The sequence below is a fragment of the Diadema setosum genome, chromosome 7 (genome assembly GCF_964275005.1).
Source record: "Diadema setosum chromosome 7, eeDiaSeto1, whole genome shotgun sequence".
Lineage (NCBI taxonomy): Eukaryota > Metazoa > Echinodermata > Echinoidea > Diadematoida > Diadematidae > Diadema > Diadema setosum.
The window spans coordinates 25,079,409-25,099,625 of record NC_092691.1 but is presented as its reverse complement, the minus strand read 5'-3'; the positions used below and the strand labels follow the sequence as shown (position 1 = coordinate 25,099,625).

Genomic DNA, 20,217 nt, shown 5'->3' with positions numbered 1-20,217 from the left:
CTTATCTTCCTTTCTGCCTCATGCCATGTTATCTTTACACCTATGTGGCTCTACTAAATAGTAATAATGTAAGTTGTCCAGCCAAGAGAACTACATCATAGGCACAAGCATGTCGCATATCATAACAATACACTTGTACACATCTACATATTTCATATGAGTACATACATATTTGATAACACACTGAAACATGTAAATTTACTTGATAGCTGAGCTATATATGATAGTTTTTGCGTAAATAATTCATGAGAAATAATGCGAAACAGTGTAACATCACATTGCGTATATTAGTTTGCTGAGATATGCCACTCTGAAACTGGGTTACATCTACGTGACAACAAGCTGTACTCTAGATACATGCTGTAATAAGGTTGTTGCGAGGTCACTTCGAGGTCACTGCGAGATATCACGTTGAGATGATTGACAGGAATGCAGCTATTTCTCGTTCATTCAATTTGACTTCCAATTATTCTAATGGTTCTCTCCCGCCATCACAATTGCTCTTGTTGCATAACGAAAACATTTGTCAAATGCGCTCCTTACATCAGCGAACAGCCATATCCCTTCTTCAAGAAGTGCTATCTTGTTTTTGTTTTTGTCTTAAAAGCAGAGTCATACAAAATTGGTCCTTACTAGCACTTGGATAACTGTTCGTCTTCTCATCCGATCATCCTTTTACATCAATTTGTTTGCTTTCCTTAGGCAAAATCTATTTCAAACAGTATTTCTCTCTTTATGCATCTATAGTATCTGTTTCTCTTCTATCACTCTCTCTCTCCCTTTTTTCTGTCACTTTCTGCCTCACATCCTATCCAGAGCATTAGATTCAACTGTTGCACATCACCCATGATAAAAAAAGATGTGCACTGAAATTAACAATTTGGCCGGGGGGGGGGGGGGGGGGGGGGGGTGAGGGGGACAACAAAAAAGAAAAGAAAAGAAGGGGTCCAGGAGCATGGTGGTGGTAGTGGTAGTGGCATGATTGGTTGGCAATCTACGCCAATTAATGATTACTCAAAAAAAGAAGAAAAAAAAATGGTCGGGTATAGAATCCAGCGCCCGAATTTCAGACCTTGGCTTTTGATTAGCTTGCAAATTGAACACATGCAGAGACTGCTCTGACTCCTCTGCTTCTGTGAGTTGGCTATTAATAAACCCTTTTCATGCCAATCAGTCAAATGCTATGGGTAGGAAACTGATGTGGCTTGCAAAGGATTAATGCATTCCACCTGTAGTAGCTACCACCTCTCACTCTCATTTATCACTTTCTTTTGTTCTGCCCCAATTTACCTCTCTTGACAAACTCTTTCCCATTCGACCCCCCTCTGTGTGCATACACGGCTTTGCCTGTTGCTACGTTTTCTTACACTCGACAGCACCATCTGTATGAATTCTAATGGCTGCACCACACGGTGACACAGGTTAGCCCCATTCCATTATTTCATTGCCTCCATTGACATACTTGTAGTCCACACACATGACATACAAAATTTCTCATTGCTGAGTTTGACAGACTTCTGCAGAATAATTTTTTCTTGATTTTTTTTCTCTTCACTTTTTCAGCTCACTCATCTGTCTGTTGTTGTTTTTTGTGTCTCTCCCTGCCTCTAATCTCTTTGAGCTTGACATTTTTTACCTCCATTCCTCCATCACTCCATACAGCAAGCCTTGCTATTGTTTGCATGAATGTTGCTGTCCTTTTCTCATCTCGACCTTGCTGATGAGAATGGGCGTATCAAGGATAAAAGTGCTTAGAAACTCAGCTACAGTGGAGGTCACTAGAAGGTCAAATAACCTTTCAAATTGCTCTGTGAACATAAATCTTACCAGGGCCCTGTGGTATAAAACTTGAGATTAAACATAAGTCTCTGAATATTTATTGCTGATTGCTTGATACCTGACTTTCAGTATGTTTACTGACATTTTTTTTTACACGCAACAGGGCCCAGATATGAGAAATAATGCTTTTGGTTCCAGATAATGCACATCTTTGATGTTCTTTACTGTTTCTTTCTATTGCACACTATACACTGCACACATCACATTTTTGCAGTAACAGCAGTGAAGAACACATGTCCAGGTACAATTACACACAAATCTGTCACAAGAGGAATATAAAAAGGTTTCATGAACCAACAGGTGGAGGCTTAATGCTTTAATTCGTTCTAATCTCAACATTGTAATAAACATGGAGGGGCTAAAACCACACAGATCCACCTCTAAATTACATTAATTACTCTCTTTGAATATTTATGAAGACATGCACTGTAAGACAAAGGTGTCATAAAATATGTGCACATTTGAAAGGGCATTTGAAATAACATGCCCTGCAGATGACCCCGTATCCGACGTTTTGTTTACTACACCCTGGTCACTCATCGCTGCAGCTTCAAGCCCTCATAATCAACAGTTGCCAGTGGATGAAGGCTGCGTCTATCTACATTAATTATTTTTGCAGCGAGCAGAAATTCAATGTCACCAGTCGCGCTTCAGAAAGTACACTTCACACGCTAGATCTCCCCCACCCCCACCCCACGACCCCAAGGACGCATTTGTCAAAATGCGTAGGCTGCATTTATGCTGACATTGCAATGTGAATCACACAGGTGTCTGTTACTATATTTCTTAAATCAATTCACTACACGATAATAAATCATCACGTGAGAACAATAGGGTCACTAATCAACCCCACAGACCTTCCATGGTTGAGATGGCTTTAATGAAAAAGAAAAAGAAAAAGAAAATCATCATCCATATTCCACTAAATGGGAATAAAACTGACTTCTACAACTGTATTTTGTGTGCGTGTTTGTGTGTGTGTGTGTGTGTCTGTCTGTCTGTCTGTGTTTATGTCTGGGTATTTGATGCCTTTCTGTCTTGTCACAACACACACACACACACACACACACACACACACACACACAATCAATAATAGTTTAAGAGATGTCATCAACTTCACGTGCTTTCTGAACAGAAATCATACATCAACTGAGTCCATGTCTTCCTCTCCCACTTCCTCTCTGCTTTTCATTCCCTCCAAACAGCTTTCAAAACCAATCAATCAAACAAACAAAATGGTTACATCTTTGATAACTAGACAATTCTTAATATGAGATGTATTGCAAAGAACTGCAATAAAAAAATATGTGAAAATCTCTGAACTTGCTAATGCTCAAGCATATTCTATAATTTTTAGGGGCCCATTTTATAATTGGAGCAGAGAGTTGGTTAGAGTGGGATGTCCTTTTATGACTTGAAAATGTAATGTGACAATAGTCAATCAATAGGTAAGTAATCATTTTCAGAATGATAGAAATGATGCCCTTTCACTCACCAAAACTACAAAGACATACATACACACACATATATACACACACACACATACATACATATCTGACTTATAACTTTTTGCATTTCTGGCTTCTTTAAAAAAAAAAAAAAAAAAAAAAGAACCTCGTACACAAACATAACCATGAAATGGTATATTGTACAAAGTCACACAGTGACAAAGAGATGATTATAAAGCAATTCTAAACCATAATGAATAAACTCATTTACAATGATTTTCTTCTAGATATCATAACAATCATTTCATCTCGTGAGAAGAAACTCTGGGATATTGTCTTTTCATATCTGTCGTTAAACTCGTCATAATTTGCACAATGATACCCAAGTAATCCTGTGTAAAAGTATTTAGCATCCGCTCTACGCCGTCACAGAATATCACTGAAATGATCAAACATGCTGAACAGGTAAACTTATTTCTTCTGCAGCCAAACAGGCAATTTACGGAAAGCACAAATGCCTAGAACTGATCCAATATATCGTAATTGATGTGGAAAACAGTTTCTACTTCCCCCATTCAAAACTGGCCAGGATGAAGGAAGAAATCATGGCATCCATGAGGATTTGTCCTGAAACTATTTTGGGGGTGAACTAAATCAACCCAATTTCCCCGCCAATCTGCGCGGGCTCGACATCTGCAGTATGAGATGTGAGCCGCGTGATTCCACAAATCATGATATTCATAAATTTCAGTTCCCGAATCAAATCAATGCCGCCAAAATTGGGGTATAGATCATAACCGGGGAGGGCACGGCAGCAAAATGAATGCTAAGTAATAGCAATGATGGGAAAGAAGCAGGCACTTCCTATGAACAAAAAAAAAAAAAAACTAATAAAATGTTCGTATTTGCTGAAAAAAGAACCCACACACAGACACACACTTATACACATACACACACACACACACTCAAATAAATACAGAAAAAAACTGCTACCGTTGAATGGTGCTCAGATGAGGGAAGGGGCTCCGTTACATCCCAGGGGATAAACTAGCCCGATGATATCCACCTATTACATCGGCTTTGCCTCCTGCCGACTAATAGTGCGCTGATTTAGGGAGATTTATTGATACTCCCAGGGGGGAGAGAAATTCGCTCCGTTTCTAACCCCGGCAGCGCTGCCAAATCATCCCTTACAACGAGGCAATTTGAGGAGGGGAAGAAAGAAAGGAAGAAAGAGATGCGTAAATGGGATTTGCTCCGGCTTTGTCAGCCAGCGTTATAACCTCAGTGGCCAGCCAAGGGGGGGGGGGGGGGGGGTGTCACCGGTTAGCAGCGATTTTTTCTTGATGATTCTCCTCTGGATAAAGGGAAATTTGTTCAGCCACACATTTGTCTGGTGGCCATCCCATCCCATCCCCCCCCCCCCTCCCAAGGCAAAGTTTGTATTTCACCAACTTGCATTTCCCCAGAGCACTACTTCTATGTTTTGACTACTTGACTTGTTTGCGTCAACCGTTTCACATGAATCCCACGTCAATGTTTCAAACATTTCAAGGGGGAGGGGGGGGGGGAGAAATAGAGTTTGCAAGGACGCAAGAGGTTGTAGAGCCTCACTCCTGCTCTAAACAAAGGGGCTATAAGGAAGGACTGACTAATAAACAAAGACTCAATGTCCTTTACCACAATAGGTTTTTGCACTGATTTGAAGTACATTTTCATCAACTGAGCCACTGCCAAATCCAACGAATCAAAGGAATACATAATGACATAGAATACTTCAAAGGAGCGATGCTACAAAACCTGCCTTCATAGAATGTACAAATTTTTATTGCGACTGATTGACCTACATCATTGTAAATAAACATGGATCGTTAAATGTCTTAGTTGTATAGCCATGATTAAAAAAATATATATCATGGCTACTACAATAACACTGAGTAATCGGTGCTAATTATACTTCATTTCATCAATTAGGGCAATTTGTCAATCAGTTGCATTGAAAACAACTTGATGCAAGAACTCATTAAACTGAATATACACATTTACAATCAAGTCGTGAAAAAAAAATCAGTAAGTTCACATCTTATACTGATAACAAGCACTGTTGACTGTGACAACATTGACAGCTCTCTCTACAAACCTTTTGCACTTTTTTACTCCGTTTTCTTTATTCCCCTCCCCCCCCCCCCCCACAACTTGAATTCATCTAGCATTCAAATCTAACATCAATATAAGGGTACATGGGGGCATGTCACATTGTACTAAAAATGAGTGTACATATATGGATCTTAGTGATGTATGCATGTATATGAATGCATGTATGAGAAGGTATATATGTGACCCTGCACCACAAAACCAACAAAAAGTCGCCAGACATGCATTTTTAGTTAAGGTTAGATTCTGAAAGAGCAGACTCTAACCTTTCAAATGATACATAACTCAATCCATATGGACTCCTCTAACCTATCTAAATATTGGAAAGGAAGTACATACTCTGGATAAGTGTGATCTGAGAAAAGAGGCTTTGAAGAACAGGGTCTATTCAAGCGCTTAATCTTTACCAAGCCATGCTAGCTGTGCGATGAATGGAAGAAATAACAGGATAATAACCATCAGAGGAACAACAATGAAGGGATTATCAGATTAAGCTGAAATTGTGTATGCTTAATTAACACATTCTGTTGATGATCAATGCCAACGTTCAAAGCAGTAGCATTATCCCTTCTAAAGTTATTGGAGTTGAACGTGATGGGCATGGACAGGGTTCTTAAGAAATGGAAAGACGACTCTTTGAAAAACACCTAGTCACACTATTCTACTAAAAAGTGTTCCAGAAAAACTGCTAAAAACCCAATTTCCTTTTCGTTTTATGATCCCAAACTTTAGTATAATGTAAAAGAAGAATTGCTCTTTGAGAAAATATGAAAACGTCAAGATTGGCTAGGTTGACCTATTTCACCTATTTTCAGCTCTCACACAAAATCAGTGTGTGTGACTTTTTGTTCGTTTTGTGATGCACGGTCACATAATACATTTTACAGTTGCATACAAAAAGATATAATACATAACCATTTAAATAGGGGGTAATTTTGTGTGCCCTGTACCATTTTGACAGGAAAATGTGCTTTACATCCCAATGATGAAAAGATAAAAATACTGATACCTCATCTCAAAGCTAGGGCAAATGGCCAGAGTTAGCAATTTGAAAGTATCAATCCAAGCCTAATGTCTCTTTCGAAAACACCGTTCAGCATCATGGGAGTTTGGTTTCATAAAAATGATTCCAAAGCGTATTAAACAATACAAAAATTTATGTTGATTGCCTTCCCTAATTAAACTTTCCGAATCTGCCATAACAGATCTATTTTGACAAACATTCCCACGCGCACTCCCATCAACAGACAAGGAAAACAGACATTTTTGGACACCCAGGCAAATATTAAACACAATGCAACACAATATCCCTCATAGATGACAAATAATGTTCCTTTGACTTCATTAGCTGGGATAATTAATGGCTCCAAGTGCAAATCATCTCTCGCCTGTAAACTCCCTCTCTCATGGTCCATCAACAAACGTTTGGTTTTTATACAGTTTGAATCTCAAGGACTGGATTTTTCCAAACAAAATGTCAAAGCACTGTGCGGGCTCTGGGCTTCGTGACAAACTTTCGCTACACAAATTAATGATTGATTTCGCCACGACCCTGGATAAGCCCCCGGGAGAGTGGCTCGATGCCAAATATCTCCGTCGCTGGGGAGGTTGCGCAAATCACACTAACCGTTGTCTCTCAATCGTTCTTGCACTCTCTCATTTTCTCTTTCTCTCTTTTTTTCTTTTCTCCCTCTCTCTTTCATTTTCTCTGTCATCACTCTCTTACTTGCTCTAATGCTTTCCATATATTTCTATCTCTCTCCCTATCTCTTTCTTTTTCTCTCTCATATATTCTCTGTTATCATTTTCTCACTTGCTGTGATGCTTTCCATATATTTCTATCTCTCTCCCTATCTCTTTCTTTTTCTCTCTCATATATTCTCTGTTATCATTTTCTCACTTGCTCTAATGCTTTCCATATATTTCTATCTCTCTCTCTCTCTCATATATTCTCTGTTATCATTTTCTCGCAATGCTTTCCATCTATTTCTCTATCTCTCCCTATCTCTTTCTTTCTACCCTCTCTCTCATATATTTTCTATCATTATTCTCTCACCTGTACTAATACTTTCCACTTATTTCTCTATCTCTATCTCTCTCTTTTCTTTCTCTAATACATTCTTTCTCATCATTCTCTTACTTGGTCTAATGCTTTCCATCTATTTCTTTCTCTCTCTCATATATTCTCTCTTATCATTGTCTCACTTGCTCCAATGCATTCCACCTATATTTCTATCACTCTCTCTCTCTCTGTCTGTATCTCTCTCTCTTTTCTATCTCTCTCATGGTATCATATTCTCTGTTTGCATTCTCTTTATGCTTGCTCTAATGCAGTCCATATATATTTCTCTCTAGCTTTAAATGTGTTCATGCTAAAATCCAAAACATTTATGTTTTATTTCAGTACCAATTACAAGATAGATACCTAACATATTTCCACTAATTACTTTCTCTTAAAATATATACCTCAATATGTCAAGATAACAAATATGATTAATGCTTCACTTTTTTTTTTCTCTCCATTCCTTCTCAAGAACTGTTGCATTTTAATTTCTGAAATGTTCTCTGCTAACTGCAAAAGGAAAACCTGGTATGTTGCACACAGTTGGTGGATGTCATCTGGAGTATGGCTACCCTCCAATTCATGAGAAGATAAATTACAATTTCCTTTTATCAGCTGAGAAACACATGTGTCTTCTGACATTGCTGAGAAATATGGAAGATCCTACCTAGCAACCATGATATTCCCCAGAGGGAGAACATTTTAAAATTTGAACCCCTTGACTGAATTCAAGTATGGTGCCGGTGAAGATGTTCACTGCCTCAACAAAATTTAATAAGAAATTATGACTGGGACACAACTGGTAATATACTGTGTGACATATGTATCTTTGTAGTCAAAGAAAAAAATGCAAATGTTTACCTGGTCATGATCTTATTTTTGCATGACAAACAATCTGTGTGTATAAATCTTGGGGCTGAATGCTGAATGAAAATATAAGACCACTTGAAAATAGCTGTTCTTTTTAGCCATGCTCAAGTCATAAAAGAGAAAATAGAAATACAATGAAAAAAATGATAAAAAATGAATGCAATGAATGACAGCGATAACAATTTTGACATCAATCATATCAATAACAATCATATCCATTAAAAAAAAATGTCATAATCATCATCATCATAGAATGATAGCTGATTCCTATGCAAGATTAGACATCACTCTTCATCAGTACTAAAGGACAGGCCTAGTCTCCGTCGTGTCTTTACTACGGCAACTGCTTGCTCTAAAAATCCTACCCTTTCCGTCCTCGCACGATATAATTGCTGTTGTTCACAATGGAAAAATTGAAAGTTGTATTCTGATGTTAAGCAAGTGGGAATTTCTCGATATATGTCACAGCAATCAAAGAGTTTTAACCCCATCCCCCCCCCCCCCCCCGGAAAAAAAAAAAATTGTAAATGGGCCCCCGAAACTGACAGGGGTGCAGTATCTATCATGCCGCACACACAATGCAAATTGCCCGAAATCATCAATGTTGTGGGCTTGACATCCCGGCGCAATTTGAGCCCCCCTCCGAACTGGAGCAACCATAATTAGATAACGGATTCCCAGGGAACTGAACTGGGACAGGTTGGGCTCTCATCCTCACAGTGTCTGCCAGTCCCTCATAAGAAAAAACAACAACAAAAAACAACAACAAAAACAAAAAACGTAAATAAAGAATACACAAAATACAATCAGCTCCAACTTTTTTTTTACAAAAAATAAAAAACAAAGTTGGGTTTTGCCCTTTTATTTCAAGCCTCATTATAGGGTATTTATTGGTTAAGCAAATCAGTCATATAATTTGCCAGATTATCACAATTTTAAAGTAATGACGGTTGATGAGCAAAGACGACACAGAAATAAAGCAAACAGGGTGGATGACTTCCAAGCTGCTTCCTCTCTTTAACATGAATTTTGCGTACAGATATTTTTTCATTTCTTCATTCCCAATGAGAGAAATAGAAAAATAGTCCCCAATCTGTGCATTTGTGGTTGATGGAATGTGATTACAACCACTTGTGATCATCTTATATAGCAATACCCAAGATCATAGGTGAATATGATAATTTGCCCATACAATCTACTATAGACCACTCAAGCACCTAAAGAATGAAAAGACCATCCAGCTTGAAGCACATTTAACAGAAATAAGTCAGCACAGATAAATTTAAAACTGTGTTAAACATAAAGAAATATGTAAATGGAAACATGAAGGCGTAAAATGTGATATACATCAAAATCATGGTAGTCTATCAAGAACATTATGAGAATCAGGTATGAAAGTGATACTGCTCCACTTTGCTTTTACTTCACATTTCTTTGCAAAGATGCTATAGGTAAATGATCTTTTCTTTGTTCCCATAGGCCTACCATGGTAAAAAGTGAATTTCAGCAATGAGTTAGTCAGAGCTTCTGCAAATATAAAAAAAAAAAAAAAAATTGTCAATTCACCAACAGAATTAACATATATCACCACATGTTATTGCTACCTTGTCTAAAAGTCTACTGAAAAAAAAAAAATGGAAGGTCATGTGTGGCAAGTATGCTGACTGTGACAGTGAGTGAGGAGACATTGAGTGATGTATATTTGTACCATTTGGTAACCCTGGCAAACTAGTGCAAGGACCCAAAATCATTAACCTCAGACGGTGTTACTAAACCTTAACCTTGAATTTTAACCTAATGAGACATGTATCATTGACAGCATCAATAAAGCAGTGGCTTACAGTCAGTGATGCTTTACTCACTATCAAATTTTAATGTACAACTTTTTTTTTCTTCTCTCCACTTTGAGCTTAACATCATACCCATGATGATATATGAGGTGGGTAACACCATAGCAAGAGATTAAGCTGATGAGAAGTTGGCAGGAAAAATGAGAGGAATTAAGATGTCATTTGACATTACTGATGGTTTCACAAATTTGTGAATCTTCTACACTGTCAGGGGAAAAAGTGTCCTACAGTTTTTCTACTACTTCCTGGAATATGCTTGACTGGGAAAGATACCTTCATTGATCCTCACGTATAGTAATCTAGAAAATAATCATCTTCATCGGAGCACAAGCATCCCCAAAATTTTAGATGTCCCTTTTTATTGCCCCCTTCCCCCGCTCCCATGGAAACGATATAATAATGGAGGCTTCCTGTGATGCCCCTAATCATATCGTGTGTCAATGTCATGCTGCCATTTGGCCCTTCTGCAAACAGGACAAATTAACTTGAATACCCATCTCCTAAAAAACAACAACAGCACCCTAGCTTGACCACTAGATTAACCTCCTTTTCACCCCATCTCCAAGTGAGTGGGCACAGCTTGATACATACATCCTGTGCGGGTTTTACGACAGACATACATTTGATAGCCTAAAAATATTTGGCTCTCTGGAAATTTGGGTGACAGCAATAAATGGCATCACTTTATACAATTATTAGCTAATTTTGGCAAGATTTTAAATGCAAATGCGGCTACAAAAGTATGAAAATACAAGGGGCATGATTATACCGCACAACGGAGACGCTGGTGCAGTAAAGCGTAATGAAAGTCACCTACATGTACATTAGGGATGGAATGAGTCAGTTACAGGGGGTAACACACCCATCTTTGTACATCAAATCTCATCACTCATAAGTGCATCAAATTGGCAATCCTAACCCAATTTCAGAGAAATTAAGGCGCTGCAGTCCACACAGACATGAGGCAAGAGGGGATGGAGAAGACAAAGATGCAGGCAACATGTATTTTCACAGAGGGAAAAGGTACGGCTGATATGTGCACTGGGAAAGGTCAGGACAATTGTGTCTCGTTAGCGCAGCAAGGAGGGGAGTCATTTTGGGGTGAGAATTCAACAAATAGTGAATCTGCCGCCTGACTGCCAGAGACATTTTCCCCAACTTCCAGAAAAGGTCAGCCTCCCAACAGAGTAATTAGACCGAAGTCGGAGGCATCCATCATGTTTACAAGCTGGCCATGATGGCCATCCCTCTGAAGATCCCCCCCCCCCCCAAAAAAAAAAAAAAAAAAAAAAATCTTCATTCCTTCAACCACCACTCCTAACCTCACCCCTCCCCCTATGCCTTTTCTGCCCCCATCATTCAAGCATCCACCACACCGCACATGAGAACCCTCCCCCCCCCCCCACATTTTCATTCCTTCAACCCCCCTCCTGTCCTCCCCCTCCTGTCCTTACCCCTTTCCCTCCCAGCTCCTTTTCCAACCCTCCTCTTCTTTCAAGCATCCACCCCACTGGACATGGGAACACCCATCCCCCCACATCTCATTCCTTCAACCCCCCTCATGGCCTCACCCCTTCCCTTCCCACTCTTTTTCAACCCCCTTCTTTCAAGCATCCACCCCACTGGACATGGGAACACCCATCCCCCTCACATCTCATTCCTTCAACCCCCCTCATGGCCTCACCCCTTCCCCTTCCCACTCATTTTTCAACCCCCTTCTTTCAAGCATCCACCCCACTGGACATGGGAACACCCATCCCCCACATCTCATTCCTTCACCCCCCCCCCCCCCCTCCTGGCCTCACCCCTACACCTCCCTGCCCCTTTTCCAACCCCTTCTTTCTTTAAAGCATCCACCCCACTCAACATGAACCCCCCCCCCCCACATCTTTATTCCTTCAACCCCCCTCCTGGCCTCACCCCTTTCCCTCCCACCCCTTTTCCAACCCCTTCTTTCAAGCATCGACCACACTGCACACGACACCCCCTCACCCCCAACCACCCCCCCCCCTCACCCAAGCACACTCCTACGCAAATGCAGCCAGAATGCAACTCACAAATCACAGAGCAAACAAGTTTGGAGCGGCCATGTTTGGACAGCAATGATTCAACCTATATCACATACTCTTTGTATTTGCATTTGCATAATTTGGGGAGAGCAAGTGTCTAAAGATGTCACAAGAGGAATAGAAAAAAAAAAGATTAAATGTCCTACAATCTACTCCTGGTTAAGGTGCACAGTGAAAGATCTGTAAATGGTACTGTATGCGGTAAACTGATGAAGCACATTACTTATATCACTAGTTTGGTTCACCTTTTAAAGGGATCGTATAGTTTTGGTTGAGACCTAATTTTAGGTTTTGAACGTTTCTTGGTGAGATAATGAGAAACCTCTTATGAAATATGAAAGAGCATGTAATTCCATGAGGAATTCAATGTTTATTTGATGAAAATTGGTTTTGAAATGGCTGAGATATCCAAAACACAGCGATTCTAATAAGTGTGGGACCCACACTTTATTGCAATCGCTTTGTTTTACTCTGTTTTTGGATGTTTCAGTCATTCAAAACCCGATTTTCATCAAATAAACTTTGAATTCCTCTTAAAATGGTATGCTCTGTACAATTCATAAGTGTTTTCTTGGTATTTCACAAATTAAAAAGCCCAATTCTCATCTCCACCAATACTGTTCTATCCCTTTAATCAAATTCAAGTAAAATTTTTACCTTGTAAACATGCTACATACCATTGCTAAAGGAAACAAGTAAACAGATAAATCTATTTCGTCGTTAGCAAACAGTGCCTGTAAAATTGCGGCAAAACATGAGATTGATTTTGCGTTCATGTACCTTCAGCACACATACTTTTCCAATCAGTGTGATCGAAGGGGTTTCACAAGACGGCACAGGGGTGAAGGCAATCAGATTACAAATGTGCACCAAGAACTGAGCAAAACTCCATTGGAAAATACTTCTTGATTGAGACAAGCCAAATGTGATTAGAGGAATATATTTTAGAGCAACATGACTAAACCTTTCTTTGCCAGGGACTTAGGATCATTTATACAATGCTATGGGGCTTACTGTGCTAATGAGCACTCTAAGCATACAAAGGATTAAGTTTCAATTCTGACTTTCAGATAAAAGTAACAATAATAGTTGACTGGCATGAAAGTGAAACATACAATTATCCATATAAGCACCCATTGAAAGTAATTTTGACTTGACAATGATGGTTAAGTATGAGATCAATGGAAAGCTAAAGGGAATAGAGGTGGTTTCCAATACAAGATTTTGTGTGCTTTACATTAATTTGTACTTCATTGACTTCATATGAATCACAAAAGTTTAAAGACTTAAAGCTAAAAGTCTGCTTGATAGAAAGAGCTATTATATACCAAAAAGATATGCATTAAAGCTAGGTATCCAATTTGAGAGCTGTTTGAATACTTATCAACGTTGAAACTATCTCTTGCAAAAGATGACATAAAATATTCTAATTGGTTTAATACTTGGCTTTTCTCTCATTTCACTCTCTTTTGTAAAATTTCCTATGAAACTGATAAAAAAAAAAAAAAAAAAACACTCCGGGCCATTCCATAAGAACTTAACCCATTGAGGACGGGCTGATTTTGCTACAACACGTATTTCCCATAGACCCCTGCCGGAGTATAATTGGGACTCGTCCTCATTGGGTTAAAATGCTAGAAGAAGCTTGAAAACACAATCAAAGGAAATAAAAGGATCCCCTCAAAAAGAAAAAAAAAAGTAGTTTACTTTGCGGTTCCCAAAATGAAATCTATAGTGTCCCTACTACAATATCTTTGAGGCATAGAACCTTTTGAAAGGTTACACTGACGGGGTATAAAAAGCAAGTCATACACACTACTCCTTGCAGTCAGGTAAAGAGCTACATAGAAAGGAAGAAAGAGAAACAGAGCAACAACAACAAAAAAAAGAAGTCTTTCAATCCAAACAAATAATTCAATAACTCTGCCTGCAAACAAAAGCTGGAAAAAGCTGCCTCCGAACAAATTTTGTTGGAATTCAATTCGATGATGCGGGGAGAAGGATTAATTAAGGTCCCGCACGTAGAGCACTGGCTGAGCCATGGGCGAGTCACCCTTGATATTAACTGATTACCATCCACCTACCCCTGTGGTAATGGCACGGAGCAGCTCATAAGGCCCTCCTCTGCCGGGGCAGCAAAAACAAAGCCAACCTCACGAATCCCCCCCCCCCACCCTTTCCCACAGCGAAATAGTCACTCATTAAATCTGTTTCTATCGCTGCTCATTCCACACCCAACTCACTTGACTGTTTAGAGACTGAACGGGCATGGAGACCCTAGGGGTGCTGTGGAACGGTGGGGCATAAAGGTCATTCAACTCCTGGCGATGCATACATCCAGCGCACATAATGCTACAATTACCTGTTAATGGGCAATCCTGTCACACCTGCACTGCACACATTTTTTTTTTGTATATGCACATTAACAGCCACCATACCCTTTGGCTATTAAATGCATTCTATTATTCATAACTTCTAGGAAGAATGGCCGAAAAAAAACAAACCAATTAAACCAGACATTCATCGTGGGCTAGTAAACTGCAGATGGGCATAAATGAAAGAATTCTACAAAGTGTAATCTACGTGCTGAAAATGGAAAGGCATAAAACACAGACACACATACACATCAACATTACCTCAATATAATAATAGCAATAGCAGCTGCAACAACAACATTACGCAACAGCATAAAATTGCTTCTTCATATGGGAAAAGTAAGAATCAAAGGAGACAAAGTGAAGGGCATATCTCACTGGAGGAGACTTTGCCGTGACTAGCGGGACTTGTGTGACTGGAAAGACCAATAAATGGCTTGCACTCTCACTAAGAAACCAACTCCACGGCAACTTCACAGTGACGTCGCATAGACCTCACAAATAAAATAAGTATCTGCGGGTGTTTCTCTCATGACTCCATGTAGACTGACTTGGCTGCATTGAAGGAGACATCAAGGAGACATCACCGACACATTTCCACGTCCCCTCCATGACATCACCACCAGGTAGTCAACTACTGTATATGCCATATATTTAGCGAGTCTACATTTTCGTGAATCGGGACTTCCTGATGATTTTGCGAGTGTTTAAATTCGCGAGCATGGAGTAATGCACTGAACGGAGAAATGTATACATGTGCATCACATTTATATCAGGATCAGAGTCATTATTTTCATGTGTCTTTAATTTTGCGAATAGCACTTGACTCGTGAAATTCACGAAAATAAAAACCTCGCGAAATATTGGGCGTATACAGTAGTCTCTAGCACAATGAGAAACCCACTTAACAGGATTATAATTATCTATTATCACGTCACAAACTTTTCAAAGTTTCAGCCGCGCGGTCACACTGCACAGGACTACGCATAGTTTTGCAAAAAGTAAGAACTTCCCTAGTGCACGCGGGAAGTTTCGCTGGTAATTCCTCGAGAAGTTTGTGGTCTCACTGCCCAAAAACTATGCAAAGCAAAATATTGGTCGGTAAACTATGTGTATTTTTGCCTGGTGTGACTTCACCTAATGAGAGCAGAAAAGGGTCCAGGTACTTACTATCTTTGATGTTGAGTTCCCCTCCTTGCAGCTGATTATCAAGAGATGATTGTCTCCTCATCTTCAACTTCTTGACCTGTCCAAGGAATCAAATGAGGGCATTATATGTTTTATAAAAACCTTATCTCATGAATCCTCAATTCTGATTGGTTGAAACTGGGGGCATGAATTCAACAATTCCCTTCAGCCTGAAGTCCTAAACCACCCCATAGTACTAAACTGAGGTCTTTTGGTTGGTGGCAGTATGCATGTAATGTCAACGGCTGGCATCCGTAGTGTGAGAGGTGATTCTTGTCTGATACAACCACAATGCAAACATCTATGGCAGCTCAGACAATTTGTTCACAGTATTAGTGTATGAATTGGCTTGTGCGATCACAACTGGTCATGTAAAATTTTGCTTGATTTCTTTGCAATGTATAAAACAGATGTGGACTGCTTTAATTCCAGGAATTGTGGATACTATTACCCCTCACGATCTCAGCTCCATGCAATGATCCTTGAGGCAAACTCCTCAGGTAATAGCATGGAGTTAAAATACCTTGGGGCAATAATCTTAACAATGTCCTGAGAAACAGTCCACATCTGTATAATATGCTGCAATTAGGTTCATCAACATATATTATCCAAGCTACACAGCAGGACTATACTGTACAGGTAGAAGAACTACAAGTAATTCAACACACACACACATACACACACACACACACACACACACACACACACATACACACAACATATGAAAAGTACATTGTACCTGCATGACACTGCACGCAATGGTTTACAGTAATGTGCATAAAGTACTCATTCACACTTCTTCTGCTTGTGGGATGAGGTGCTAGTCTAATTCTGCAAACTCAACAACATGATGTGGCAATATGTGGATCTCTCACAAGAGTGGAAAAAGTCGGGTGTGCAATGCACCTTCATTTCCTACATCACCATACGTGATAAATAGGCAGGACATGTGCATACACCTGCTCTGCTACAGGTATACAGTATAGTTTGATTTACAGCAGCCTAAGTGCATTACCTCCCAGTCCAAGCAACAAATTCCTTACATTTTTTTCAGTTACATGCATGTGCAGTTCTCACACAGAAAAAGGAATCGGAGAGCCCCATTAGCACATTTTAAATAGCCCATCGAGGCCTGAGGGAATTTTGCAGCAGGAATTGCCATCTTGTAATCAAATTGGTACCTCTGAATTTCACTGCATATAAATCTGATATTGGACAAAAGATTATGTATTACATGGAATTAGCTAAATTCACTAAATCTGTACAAAACAAGGAGGAAATTTTAAAACATTTGCCACTTTGAAAAGGAACCTGTAACTCAAGTCTTATGAAATGTGTTACCAATTTGAGAATCATTTTTTAATTGAGCAATCAAAATGCTTTTTTAACTTTCCATCTCAAACAAGCAATTATGATTTTTTTCTACATACTGTAAGAGTAAAATTGAATAGAAATCATAACAATATAAATATTAGAATGTAAAAAAAAAAAGTAAAGCAAGAAGCTTCCAATATCTTGGTTGTATTCCATGATGCTTTTGTACGTTGAAAATGTAATGCTGTAGAATTTACATGCATACATATATACAAAGCTATATACTATACACATATAACTATATATACCATAAACACCATATATTTCAGTGGGTTTTTATGGGTGCACATCTAACTATTTTTTAATGTTTTAGAACATCGGCTGAGAACCAGAAGGGCTTAATAACAATGGGGGGGGGGGGGGGAGGGGGAATGGAGTTATTGTTATCATGGTGTAGAGCTTGATATCCTTTACATTATGGTGACAATTTTAAATCATTTTCATTTTCAGTTAAAATGTTAAAGATTAAAACAACAAGGGCCCCATCTCACTATATATTTGGAACAATGCTTATAAATATACCTACTTCCGATTGAATAAACTTTAATTTATTTCATGAAATCTGATTGTTTCATTTTCATTCACACTCAAACCTTAGAACGCGATAGTGCCCTTCTTGCTCTCAGCTGACAGTATACACTTTACAAATGCAGCAGCACATCATGCTCACAATCGATGCAATTGTTTCATACCTCTAAGTACTGTTTGAGTTCCTCTGCTCTGCTCACACATCTGTCAGTTTCTTTCAACATCAAGTCTCTCCTCCTGCCCTTCTGTTCAACTGCCAAAAAAGTGAAAGAAAAAAAAACCAAACAAACAAAATTTTACAAATTCACTGATTAATATTTGAACACAAGTAAAGGTCCAACAATTTTTTGAATGCTCCTAATCCATTGATTGTGTAAACCACATACTGTATACGGCGAATATTTCGCGAGGTTTTTATTTTCGCAAATTTTGCAAGTCAGGTGCTATTCGCGAAATTAAAGACATGCAAAAATAATGACTCTGATCCCAAAATGAATGTGACACACCCGTATACATTTCTCCATTCAGTACAGTACTCCATGATGCCAAATTTAACCACTCGTGAAATCATCGGTAAGTCCTCATTCGCAAAAATTTAGACTCGCTAAATATATGGCGTATAAAGTATACCATGTATTAAATCAATGGAAGAAGACCACATTTTGGTGAGGAAGCAGGTTAATAAAAGGAGAAGACCAAAAGTTTTTTCTATTTTTTTAAAAAATAATTTCACATCATGCAGTACGCAGATCGATACTGCCATGTATAGATTTTGTCAAGTTTACTGTGGTCCTTGAACAGAAAACTCTGAAAAACCCAATACAAAATACAGTGAACAAGGATGATGACATACTGTAAGAAGCTTACACACACACGCACACACTTTTATCAAAGAAAAGAAAATAAGAAGAAAGAAAACAAAATCATGTTTTTCTGTCTCCATTTCAAATGTGGTATTGTAAGCAAATTTCTTTAGTGTCATTAAAATAGAAACAAGGAAAAAAAATGAATAAGGGGGAAAAAAATCAAGAGAAAAAAAAATATTAAAAAGGGGGAAAATCCCAAATGTAATAACTCAAATTTCCCAAGGCCCCAAAAACATCTTTAGAAACTGAACAGGCATTCTTCTGTTTCATTGCCCCAAGGTATATGCCCTTTACATACACATCCTGCAGCTCCATATCACGAATTAAACACACCTTGTAGTTGCTACACATCATAACATTTGTTCAGTTAAAAAAAAGTGATAATTGAATAATATCAAAGAGCATTGAACCGTTCTATTGAAATAAACTGTGTCCTGTTTCACTATTCTTGAAGCAGTTGAAATCTTGTTTTTCTCTCTATATAAAAACCAAACAAAACCAAACAAAAAAAAAACAAGGAAAAGGCAAAATCAAGTATAAATTTGTCGATATCAAAGATGTGCAGAGAGCAATATAGTACTGTAAAAGTGGACATTTTTGCGGTGTTGAAATTTTCGCACATTTCGCGCAACCAGAAACTAGCGCAGAAATAAAATCACGCGAATATTGGTTGCCATATGTTCCAATAGTTGGTGTCTTGATTCTGCGGAATTAAAAACATGTGAAACTCTTCTAACCCCTCCGAGCCCGAAAAATTAGTCACGGGAAAGTATCCACTTTTACAGTATTACAAAGACAATTTTCTACACACACAGACGGGATACACTTGTTGCTAGTGGTATGCATCACACATTGAAAAAAAAAAAAAAAAAAAAAACATGACTGGAACACTGAGGAAATATAAATGAAAGAGAGAGAGAGAGAGAACAGACACAGACAGAGAGACATATAGACACAAGTCCTCACCTTGTAACAGAGGCAACATCCTGCCAATAGCTTGCTCATACAAGTCGAGCGCCAAGTCATAGTCTTCTTCACTATCCTGAAATAAATGAAATACGGAATTACTCAAACAGGCGGTAAGCTACTAGTACATCATTATAAGTTGTCAATCCATTCATTGATTAAATCATTTTCAGATCTTTGTCATATTTGAATTGACAGCGTTATAATTATATAAACAGTTTGCGATCAAATTTATCAAGTGCATCAAAATCATTTCCATGTTTATTACTCAGCATCAATAATTTCAGTCCTATATCATGGATTAATTGCATCAATATCAGTTCTGTATTGCTTCGTGAATTTGTATTTTTCCTTCTCCCGTTTTTTATGCAGTGCTTGACCACAATCTAGGATTGCAAGATATTTGTATGTTGGTCTACACAACAAACTTCTTTGTACAAATGTGATTCAGATGGTGACAAACATCAGAATGTTATATTTCCCTTTCTCATTTTTCCCCATATCTTTTATTTCTATTTTATTTTGTTAAAACATATTTATTCAGGATTGCTTGATCAGCATGAGCTGTTTTCAATTAAGGTCATGAGATGAAATATTATCTATACTTATTACAAAGACCAACAGACAT

General features: G+C 38.5%; 1 protein-coding gene across 1 annotated transcript in view; it reads right to left on the bottom strand.

The window, feature by feature from the left end:
- The window catches only part of LOC140230473 (serine/threonine-protein kinase ULK3-like), a 57,671-nt gene that overhangs the window by 15,842 nt on the left and 21,612 nt on the right, over window positions 1-20,217 (bottom strand). The window contains exons 11-13 of the mRNA XM_072310626.1: window positions 19,590-19,665; window positions 17,922-18,010; window positions 15,838-15,913 (exon numbers count right to left, since the gene is read on the bottom strand). Of these exons, the coding sequence (XP_072166727.1) occupies window positions 15,838-15,913; window positions 17,922-18,010; window positions 19,590-19,665 (241 nt within the window). The remainder of the gene's footprint in view (window positions 1-15,837; window positions 15,914-17,921; window positions 18,011-19,589; window positions 19,666-20,217) is intronic.